Below are 12,106 nucleotides of genomic sequence, written 5' to 3'. Positions count from 1 at the left end.
CCGCTGGGAAGTCATTTATCTTCGATTTCGACTCTGTATTATTTTAACCCCGCCTACTGGGACTGCTTTTCGGTTTGTTTACTGCAACTGCTGTGGGACTGCTAAGCAGTGTCCGAGAGCATTCCCAGAAAGCAGTCCCCAGGACTGCTTTCTGTCAGGTTGGGTCTGGTTGGTACTGTATGTGTAAGGATTCTCCTAGTATAGTAAGGATATTCCTACATGTAAAGATATTCTCCTATCATATTCTCCAATCATATTCTACGTGTAAGGGTTCTCCTATGTATTTGCATAATTAATAACTCCCAAAAATTTTAAATTATCAGTATAACTTGTTTTAAAAGAGTGAATGATAATTTTCATCATCCAAAAAATTCATCATAAACACGTTACAAAAACATTTATGACACACCTGATCCATGAATTCTCACACAATTCCTCTGAACATTTCATAAATTATACTTTGCAATGTACAAATGTACCTGGAAAATTTTTACATGTGAAACATTGTTTTTCAACTTTGATTTGAAGGAATATTGTTTGGTTAAAACTATGTCTAAAATATGACCAAATCTCTTTAATTCTGATATTCTGTTACGTACCAATCACTTTTTCAAAAGTGAATATAATTCATTGTGCAGAAGCAAGACATTTAGGCATCATAAGATGTCTCCCTTAGTAACAGAAAACATTTCACCTGTCTGCAGTGTCACCGGCATGGCCACCATTTCTGTTGAGACTTTCACCTGGTTCTTCATACGAACATTACCAACATGGTTGGTTTTCAAGTGCTCAAGTAACTCTGAAAGTAATCAAACTCAATCTTCTAATTTTCCCGTAGTTTATAAAGTTTATAAGTTGTGCTTACAATAAATGTATTTTACATGGATTAAATAAACACAAGAAAAATCTTAGTATCATACTACGAAGTGTTCTTTATATATGTATAATATACTCTTACACTCTGATTTACACAGCACTGTGATATTAATACTTACCAACATATAAATACATTAATATTGCTCAGTTTACAATCAGACAGATTTAATTACCAAAACAACACCAACAAAATATAATATCCCCAAGTATGGGCAGTTTCAATAGTGACAATTTTAACCTTGGTCATGGTGAATGACTTTGACCTTTAAAAGCCACATAACAATGGCCTTGTCCAACCAGTTCTTCAAGAATGAAGTTTCTATGTTGTTTAGTAAAAAAAAAAAAATATGACCAAGGTTAAAGTTACAGACAGACAGAGAGACAAACTATCAGATTGAAAACAATATGGTCCCCTCTATCCCCTGTCTTCAATTTCAGGGGTAGGGTGGGGGGTGTAAAACTGGCTACTAATTTTAAGAATACTAAAAGATAATATTTTCACCTTGAAAAGGCATAGACTGGTAGTGACGATAATTCCGTTTGAGAGACCACCACTTTCCTCGTAACCACTGCGGAGACCTGACGCTGTTAAAATACAATACTAGTATTAGTGGTATATTAAGTATTGAATATTGAATTTCTATCGACAGTCATACTCCTGACTCTCAAGTTTGATTGATTAGTAAAGTTTGATTGACCAGTATCTGATTCTGTGTGTATTGTTTCCTCCAGCATCTGAGTTTCATTCTCATTTTTTTCCTCCCACATTTTATTTTATTTTGAAATAAATAATAAATGTGTATCACATGTATCTTGTATTATGAGGGCATGAAAAACAAAGGAGCATGAAGTAATTTGTAGAATATGTTAATTGGCAAAGTCTATTATGCAGAAATTATGTCTCCAATGTTTTTATATACCTCACAATACAAAGAAACTTCACATTTATTCATGAAATTTTTATACATGCATTTTGCGATTCAAACTATTTCTTCAAAAGCATAGTCTTTTACAATGTGTATATCAAGCTGAAGGCTTACAACACTTCCATCCAGAAATAAAGTACAAGTACAAATAAAGGCTTACTGCTAACACAACACTCGTAAAATAAACAGTAAATATTTGTTGGTGAATGCTAAGAAGGTCTTTCATTACCTGGGCCAATTATCTGCCAAATCTTTCCAGTCAATCTCCGTGTCATTAGCCACACCTAGACCTGAAATCCTAAAGAAGAAAAAACAAGATGTGTTTGTGAAACACAAATGCCCCCGATAATGGCCAATTCTGAACATAGCCAAGGTCACAAGGGCAAATATCTTGGTACCAGTGGAAAGATTTTGTCAAAAGAAATGCTCATGTACAATATGAAAACTCTAATATTTACCATTTAGAAGTTATGACCAATGTAAAAAAAAAATTAAAAGTAGGTCAAATGTCAAGGTCAAAAGGTTCAATACCAACAGAAAGGTCTTGTAACAAGGAATACTCATGTGAAATATCAAAGCTCTATCTCTTACTGTTCAAAAGTTATTAGCAAGGTTCAAGTTTTCAAAAAGTAGGTCAAACTCCAAGGTCAACATCAAGGGGTAAAACATGTTGGTATCCACGGAAAGGTCTTGTCACAACGAATACTCATGTGAAATATCAAAGCTCTATCTCTTATTGTTCAAAAGTTATTAGCAAGGTTAAAGTTTTCAAAAAGTAGGTCAAACTCCAAGGTCACGGGGTCAAAAATGTTGGTACCCAAAGAAAGGCCTTGTCACAAGGAATACTCATGTGAAATATCAAAGCTCTATCATTTATTATTCAAAAGTTATTAGCAAGGTTAAAGTTTTCAAAAAGTAGGTCAAACTCCAAGGTTAAGGTCACGGGGTCAAAAATGTTGGTACCCACAGAAAGGTCTTGTCACAAGGAATACCCATGTGAAATATCAAAGCTCTATCACTTACTGTTCAAAAGTTATTAGCAAGGTTAAAGTTTCAGACAGAATGACAGACAGGACAAAAACAATATATGCCCCCCGATCTTCGATCTTGGGGGCATAAAAAACATTCTACTCATTTCAATAACATTTGTACAGATACAATGCATAATTTTGGACCTATTTCCATATATCCTGTATACTCATGAAGAATTTGGATTTTCTTGTCAAAAACTATGTGCCTGACTTATAAGCACAAGGGATTTTTTTTCTTGATGCCGGCTACTATAGTGTCAGACATGTAAAACTACCTGATGATGAGATTCATATCATCCTGATGCCGGCCACTATTGTGTCAGACATGTAAAACTACCTAATGATGAGATTCATATCGTCCTGATGCCGGCCACTATTGTGTCAGACATGTAAAACTACCTAATGATGACATTCATATCGTCCTGATGCCGGCCACTATTGTGTCAGACATGTAAAACTACCTAATGATGAGATTCATATCATCCTCTCTCGTCCACTCAGTGCCCCCCTTCTGTTTCCAGTTCATGTAATTCAGCCACTTTGTCCGACACTGTTTCTCTGACCGAGTGACCACTTTTTCTGCTACATTGGACCATGAGAGACCCGAGGTCACACTTTCACCTGAAACACACGTACAATCAAGTCAAGAAGAAAACTTCAGGACATACAGTACATCTTCATTATGTGATAACAGTACACACATGCTAGTACACGAATTACAAATATATCATAAATGACTGGAAAATGTATCAGAAATTTACATTTGATAGTTCATTTATCCCTCTTTTCTTTATGAAGTTAGATAAAAACATGATGCAATACTTTTTTCTTTTCATATTCACCTTCCCCTCCCTCTGACTGAGAGAATTAGAAAGTTGTCATATTCTAAAAAGAGAATGCCTCCCATCATGTCATTTTCATTCTTTCCCTTCATTTCACCCACGCCCACCCCCTACCACATATCCATATCTCAGACAGCATTTCCATCCTACCCTGTTTGGCTCCCGTTAACTCATACACAGCATCACATAATCTTTTCTCCTCTTCTGGCAGCCATTTTCCTGCAGAGAAAATTAGTACAATATAGAGTTCTGTTGGATGTAACTGAGTGCATAACTAAGACATGATATACCCATCAGGATGAAAGCACATGCTCATTGGAGCTTTGATTTAAATACATGTACAATGCACAGGCATATTTCATGTTCTCAAATCAGTTTGATAAATTCCTTCCCATGATGCATCATCTCACAAAGCCAACAAAAACAAAACAACCCCTCCCTGTCCCTCTCCCCTGAAAGAGTCTCATCGAGTGCAAGATAATAAGTATGTAAAATAAAAAGCTTTATTAGGCATACAGCAAGTCAAGGGCACATGTGTGAAAAGTGAAGCTTAGAATATGTTAATGATTGTTCTCTCAAGTCATATATGCATCTGCAAAGTCATGGGTCAAATGGCAGTGACTGACAAGATTCTAAAATGTCCCCATACTTTTGTGCAGCTAAATTGTAAGATACTTTTTGTACTTTCTATCAGTTGATATAGTTGGATTTTTTTTTTAACATGTCAAGTAAGTACATGTACATATGCATTACCAGAGTTGCATGTTTCTTTCATCAAGCGACATTTGTCCTTTACAGAGGATGCACTTCTTCCCAAGGCCTGACCAATGGTGGCCCAATCATTGCCATACATTTTACGCAATCTGAAAAAAAAGAAATTCAAAATGTAAGCTGACGCAGTTATCAGTTTTTATGCAAATGACAACATACATACATGTATATTTCATATTTTTAAAATCACCACAACTCCTAATTTCATGACAGTCTTATGCCTTTTACCAGTGTTCTCAGTATATCTATTTAAAGATACTCACTCTTTGAGTAAGTTGATTTCCTCTTGCATGCATTTTACCAGTGTTCTCAGAATATCTATTTTAAGATACTCACTCTTTGAGTAAGTTGATTTCCTCTTGCGTGTATTTCCCCATGTAATTCTTTTGATCATACATTCTAGTGACCCGTCGATACACAGAAAAAAGAGGTCTCATCAAGCCTTTGGCAACAGTGCGGTAGAAATTCTTACGTTCGTCTTTAGACATTTCGAAAATGATTTCTGTTGGATCTGTGATGTTATGTTCCTGAAATGACATTTACCGGGTCATATGTGTACACATCATAGGGTTCTATGTAATGACATTTACCTGGTCATATGTGTACACATCAAAGAGTTCTCTGTAATGACATTTACCGGGTCAGATGTGTACACATCACAGGGTCCTCTGTAATGACATTTACCGGGTCACATGTGTACACATCACTGAGTTCTCTGTAATGACATTTACCGGGTCACATGTGTACACATCACAGGGTTCTCTGTAACGCAATAATCTATGTTCTAGATGTGGAAAAATTATTTGGGGTGCAAGAAAAGTCTGTGCAAGCATAAATTCAAAACCAAATTTTGAAGAAAAAAAATCATCTTAGAATTGGAATAACTCAATATTGTAATTCTAATAATTTACCTACAAAGAAATCATGGAGTACACCCTCGCATGTTGGTAAACTTATACAGTGACATCATACTTAATACATCACAAACTCACAGTTCCCAACTAAAATGATCATTTGTTTTGTACATCCCAATGACTTGACAATAATTTAAAAAAAAAACTTTTTCTATTCATAATTTATGAAGTTCAAAATTACAGTCTTAGAAAACTAACTATGATGGAATGACACAAAGAGGTAGTGCTATATGCCCCAACCATTGTTTTTTTGACAGGGGCATAAAACTTGTACACACCTTGCAGTAATTGTTGATATTGGATTGTAAAATCTCCACTTCTTCATTTGTCCACTGGCCTTTCTTCCAACTGGCTCCTACAGAAATGGTTATTATCTATAATTTATCTACAAATATTACTGATATATCTGTTGATTTTCTTTTTGACAAAATTACTAGAATACATTTCAAAACAAATCTTCAACATATTTGCCATTGTAACGAATCTTTCAAGAAAACAGTCTTTCCCAATATTTCTTTTGGCACAAAATGAAATTATTTACGGCAATCACCTGTGTTGTGTAGCGCCTGTTTGTCATCACGAGTCGTGAACCACGCTTGGTTGATCTCAGACTCCTGTTTGACACCCATCGTTTTCTGTGGCGTCACATTGCCGCTGGCCCCTGATGTTGTTACCTGTTACAAACAAGATCAATTATCACACACACAGCACAGAGTATCTACAACACAAATGGATGGGGTCGTAAGGAGGCAGCAACTTAGCTCACTCGAATCAGTTTGTTCATACAAACTCTTTAATCTAATAGAGCTTTGGGGATGTAATTCTGGCCCCACTGTTATTCTTGTGACTGTGTGATACTAATCAGCTTATGAATTAATTTGTTGCTGCTGAAAAATTTAAACATCTTTAGACCTTTACATTGTTCTCACCCAGACTCTCTCTCTCTCTCTCTCTCTCTCTCTCTCTCTCATTTAAAAATCATCTTAGATTTGAAAAATTCATAAACGAGTTGGTTGTAGGGAGAAAAGAGAAAGGGATTGTTACGGAACAAGAGTATCACCAATGTTATCTGAAGCTCAATGATTTTTTTTAAAGGACAATACTTTACATTAATTTGTAAACTGTATTACAAACTCATGCAGATTCTATATGAAATACTATAAATTCTATACAATAATGGAAATCTCTCAATTTTTTGATTAAATGCTCTTAAAAAATGAATAAACCCCAATGTGAGATTCGCTCCAAGCCCTATCTAATTATAACACAAACTGTCCTAGCAAATTCACTTGCTACACATGCCTAGAAGACTATGATCCTCCACAGAACTTTCAAAGGTCACAATGAAAATATAGGACAGAATCCCCCTCAAACCTACACTTGTTTTGTACCTCATCATTTATCAATATCAAACAAAATACCAAATACTCTAAGCATTAGGAAAAAATCCAAACATGTGATAGTGTGAAAATGAATTTTCAAAGGACCATAACTCTATAATTGTAGCATCAAATTCCTTGAAAATTCAAACTGTTCTGTATCTCATCATTATCAAGCAACAAACTGAGTATTAAAGCTAAACCTCAAAACATACTGAAAAAAATTCAAACTAATGGTGTACAGATGGCTGGACAGACAGCACATACCATGTGTACCTGTCTTAAGATGGGCATATGAAATGGTAAAAAGGAAATTCGACGATTCAAATTAATGCTTTATCAAATTTTGATAAACAAGAAGAACATATATATTTGAATTTTTAAAATATTTTGTACACACACATATTTCCAATATAAAGATCCTTCCTTCTACCATTTTCTGGATATCAAAAGTTACACTCAGTACTTCCAATCAGGAACTTAAGGTAGCTATTGATAGCTAGCTCCAAAAAAACCGCTCATTGAATTTTTTTCAATTTTATTTTTTATAACATTTTGACTTTATCCTAAAACATATCAAAAAATCAACAAAAGTAATCAGGTTAATTTTCGAGGAATGCGAGATTGAAATCCCCTCTTTTGCAGCCCCAAAAGGCAAAAAATGCCAAAATTGAGCAAATTTAAAAAGAAGCCATTAAAAGTTTTATTGACACCAGAAATATTGTTTGTCATATATAGTTATGTAAATTAAACACAGACAAATAATCAACATTGATCAGAAATTCAAAATGCATCTAAGGAAAACATTGGGATGATTCGACTTGGCAAATGGCCAAATTTACCCTAAATATGGCGTTTCTCAAATACTACCAGGCATACATTTTCTGACAACAACAAAATTCTGCTCATAAAATTTCTGATTTTATTTCATTTTTACAATAAGTCAAGTAGTATCTAAAATATTGAATGGAAAAAAATATACCAAATGAGGTTTAATCTGAAACTATGTCAGATTTTGTAACCCTACCCCCTCCCTTCTAGAAATGAATTTTAAGAGATACAGTCAGCAGGGATAAACTATTGACCTTAAATGATTAAGCATTCCCAAATTACCACATTGAGCATTCAAATTCACAATACTAGAAGTTTCTATGAGCCATTTAAGAATGATATATAGTGTGTGCTATTGCAGTTGACCTTTTTGCACTCGCAATGATTGCCTAAATATTTAGTTATTTTTCACACAATTTCTTGTAATAACTGGACCAAATCTATTACTTATACATATTTTTTTTATAGAAATTTATATCACTATACAGTATAATACACCAAATATGTTTAAATAACCATTTCATATTTCAATAAATAATTAATATCAATGGAAAGAGACCCATGGACTGCCCATGGATCACTACATGTAAGTCCATCTGAGTCATCTTGCCCTCACAGATAAGTGTGTCTTTCATAAGTTTAAGATTTTTAATTGTAGTTTCACAATGAACCAAAAACTCACTATTGGATAACTGAGAATGCATGTACATGTATATTGCATTAATTAACAGTAGATTTCCCCAGGTGAAGGTCTATGTTCACTGTATGTATAAGGGGGGGGGGGGTGAATTAGTTCCATTATGAAACTTTTATAAAAATTTTATATACATTAATGTATCAATGATGTATGTTTCAACTAAATTTTGAATTACAAGGAAAATTCAAACACATTGATTGAAGTTATAAAATTGATATTCTATCATGTGCACATTTTTTACTAATATATCTAAGAAAGAATAATCAACATTGAAATTTCCTTTACATCTATGCAATATTATTGTCTTTCAAAAGGCATGTACATGTAATACACGAGTACATGTACTTGTTTTCCCTCAAATTCATAATTTAGTTTAAAGTATGTTGTACAACATCCACTGCTCTGAGCTCATATAAGTGAATTAACGTTTTTCATCCAAGTCCCAAATTTTGCAGTAGTTCTTTAATCTTCGGAACTTGATCAAACATTTTTAAATTTGTGGAGTTGTGGGGGTCCAGGGGATATGTCATCATCACTGTAAATGGAGTACCTGTTCAAAATATAGATAAATATATTTAAATATAGCAAAAAAGATGAATATCTGATATACTCAGAATTGTCTTTACAAATGTTTATCAAAAGAAAATATATTACCTCTCTTGCTGTTATACTTGTTGACTCGAAATCCACATCAACCTGCACTGGTCCTATCTAACCTCCCTTGGTCCTCAGACTGATGCCTAGAAAAAAGATCATCATAATTGATATTTGCACAGTTAGGTCTATATTATACCATTGAGTAATTAGACTGCGTCAGACAATGTGAATTTTAAAATTGTGTCGCAACACATATTCAGTGAACATTTTTATACTGATGTTTCAAAATTATAAATTGCAATATGAGATGACATGTATATATGTATATATGTTTTCATAAACTGCCATAGACTTATCATATCTGTTTTATTTACAAAATGTGGGTCAAGAGAAGGGCATACGTGTAGTATACATATCTTACTTATACATACAGTGCATACATTTGCCTATGAGAGGGCATATGCAGACTTGTGATTAATTTACATTATTTTTAAAAAGTTTTTGCCAACCTACATGTTTGTGTGAAACACGAAACCTCAGGTTTGATATATTTCTTAGGTCACTGAAATTTCAAAGTAATAGTATATATATACACACTATAGTCTAGGGAATTATAATTCAACACATGCCCCCCCCCCCCCCCCCCCCCTCCCCTCCTCCACTTTCTATCCGGTTTCCTCATACCCCTAGATAGTAGGTCTATACAGATATTTGTTTTTCATTACTTTTATACATGTAGTTCAAGGTATGTTATTTTCGTAACGGTTATTTTCATAACGATATTTTCTTAATAAAAGAGTTGTGAGAGCCCATGTTTACAAATGTGGTATACATTTACATGACATCCGTTCGTTTACAATCACATGCACAGGTGGGAGTTACATTTTAAGCACACATGGAATACATATATACATACAAAATAATACATCTACTGTGTATGTCGTGTGTTTAAACTTACAGATGTTATTACAAATCGCGTTGTGAAATAGCAGAGGAAATGTGAGTTGAACTTTTGAATACAAATTTATGGCATTTTTTTCACTCACCAAACGAAACTATGATTTCGTTGTCCAAGTTGAATGCATCCACCAACTTCCTCTTCTTGCAAGAAACTTTGTTTAGCCTCTCAATGACTGTATAAACAGTATTTAATCTCGCAGCATGCTGCACTCGGACATTACGATGTATCAACCAACAACTTTGTTTACGTAGCGCATCTACGTACATGGATTGGTGGTTGGTTTAACATTTCCATTAGCAAAAAGTTTCACACAGATGAAACATTTCATCTACCATTATTACAGATATTGACGTATACTTATGTGGTACGTGCATATTTTCTCTAGGCGAGTCAGTCACAGCAACAAACACTTTCGGAACCCCTTTTTGTTTTTCGACTATTCTATGACGGAGTAAGGAATTCCGGAAAATGAATTCACGTGAAAATACACAATTTTTACTGATCACGTGGTTGCTATCCGTCGCTACCTTAATAATAAAAAATAGTTATCTTTATAATTTTTAAGTTACACTCAGTACTTCCAATCAGGAACTTAATAATAAAAAATAGTTATCTTTATAAGAGAACCTGTTGCACTTTGTAATATTTTCCTGCTTTCTTTGTGTATTCTCAAGATTAATTGCAAATACATTCATATTTTTTCTTAAAAAAGGACTGCTATTCTCTCTAAACTACTTGTAACAGGTAACCCTTGATGGCCCACACTTCGATCTCTTGAAGTTCTTGATCTCTTGAAGTGAAATCACAGCTCAATGTTTTTCTCTACATGAATAAGTAAATTTACTCTTGATCTCTCGAACCTTCGATCTCTCAACTGAAAGTTATATCAAGTAATCCAGCTTCACCTGTAAGTATGTGTAAATATATTGATTCTCCATACAAGATACATCTATAGGACCAGAAAACTGACAAGTCAGAAAGGAACCCACAATGAATATTTCAAAATAAGAAATTGTAATTCCATAACTCTGTAACAACAAAACTGATAAATCTGAAAATTTGAAGGGGTCTTTCTAATATGCCAGTTTTGAGATTAGAGCTCTATTGTGTAGGAGGTGCATTTAGTGGAACTTTGAATGCTGAAGAGGGACAGAATGAATCTTACAGTCAGTGACAATGATGATAAAATGTATTAAAACCAGCTTCTCTTTAAATATTGTATGTAGGAATTATAAAATACTATCAAAAGAAATGTTTTACTAAAGTGGGAACATACATACAATGCCATATTTGCAAGTAAAATCCTACATATGATAGGTAGGTACGACAAAATAACATGATACTATGAGAATTCCAAATTGTATTTAATTACTCCCTGAATACTTATTATTTACTAAGTTTGTGTATCAGTCAAAATTGGGTGATGAAACTGCATATGAAACTTACTGAGCACATTCACTTATGCAGTGATGAATATTTGTCCCACTCCCATGTGTAAACAAATTGTTTTGCGCTTTACTACATACTAGAGTTCTCCAAATCAGTGTTCGAAATTAACTTCTTCAAGCACTAGTTCATACGGACTAGTCACTATTGATGTTCACTAGTCCACAAAGCATTTCACTAGTCCGTCCAGTATATCACATTAAATGATCCTCATTTTATTCTTAATGAAACCAAACACATCACAGTTGCAAGCAATTCAGTTTCTAACACCTACAGAAGAAAAAGACCACCATACTTTATTTTGATCTTCAGAAGCATACAGTAATCTCCGAGTTAATCCTTTTATAAATGTCCATAACTACATAAGTGTGTTCGAGATCTACGTTCCCGTTGTTTTTGTGCTCAGTTCTTAAGAGTCACAGGGGTTTGAAATTTTATCAATAAAGTCAATAAAATTCACTCGATTGACGAAGCCATGAGCTATAGTGTTACGAACTCCTGTGTTAGAGTTGCGAATGACGAGAACATGTGCGCACAAACGTGCATGTTCTTAGATCACACTATTTGCAGTTCTTGCACCTCGTACCCATTCTCGTGATGCGTACTTGGCGTTCGGAATCAACAGGAATTTGTGCTCGTTCGAGGAAATGGTGGTCTCAAACGCACTCCATGTGTTTTGAAGATGAGGATGTCATACATGCAGTCACGCAAACACTTAACCATGCAAGTAATTGACCTTAAGTTCAAACATCTAAGCGACTCAGACAAATCTTGCTAAAATCTTAACCAATTCAAGATTGATTTCCGGATTTTCACTAGTCCGTATGGACTAGTG

At 34.2% G+C, this 12,106-nt stretch overlaps 1 protein-coding gene and 1 long non-coding RNA gene across 2 annotated transcripts in view; both read right to left on the bottom strand.

Annotated features, from left to right (window-relative positions):
* Window positions 1-12,106, bottom strand: part of LOC125656454 (cyclin-D-binding Myb-like transcription factor 1) — a 30,528-nt gene that overhangs the window by 12,292 nt on the left and 6,130 nt on the right. Inside the window, exons 5-13 of the mRNA XM_048887056.2 lie at window positions 5,911-6,034; window positions 5,639-5,715; window positions 4,783-4,973; window positions 4,429-4,538; window positions 3,826-3,894; window positions 3,295-3,454; window positions 2,032-2,100; window positions 1,379-1,461; window positions 695-799 (exon numbers count right to left, since the gene is read on the bottom strand). Of these exons, the coding sequence (XP_048743013.2) occupies window positions 695-799; window positions 1,379-1,461; window positions 2,032-2,100; window positions 3,295-3,454; window positions 3,826-3,894; window positions 4,429-4,538; window positions 4,783-4,973; window positions 5,639-5,715; window positions 5,911-6,034 (988 nt within the window). The remainder of the gene's footprint in view (window positions 1-694; window positions 800-1,378; window positions 1,462-2,031; window positions 2,101-3,294; window positions 3,455-3,825; window positions 3,895-4,428; window positions 4,539-4,782; window positions 4,974-5,638; window positions 5,716-5,910; window positions 6,035-12,106) is intronic.
* Window positions 7,648-10,298, bottom strand: LOC130048205 (uncharacterized). The gene is made up of 3 exons (XR_008797061.1): window positions 9,911-10,298; window positions 8,922-9,007; window positions 7,648-8,817 (listed from the first exon to the last, which is right to left on the bottom strand). It is a non-coding gene; the product is annotated as an uncharacterized LOC130048205 (long non-coding RNA).

Source organism: Ostrea edulis, chromosome 7, assembly GCF_947568905.1.
Source record: "Ostrea edulis chromosome 7, xbOstEdul1.1, whole genome shotgun sequence".
Classification (NCBI taxonomy): Eukaryota; Metazoa; Mollusca; class Bivalvia; order Ostreida; family Ostreidae; genus Ostrea; species Ostrea edulis.
Note: the sequence above shows the minus strand (reverse complement) of the source record. Positions and strands in the feature narration are given on the sequence as shown.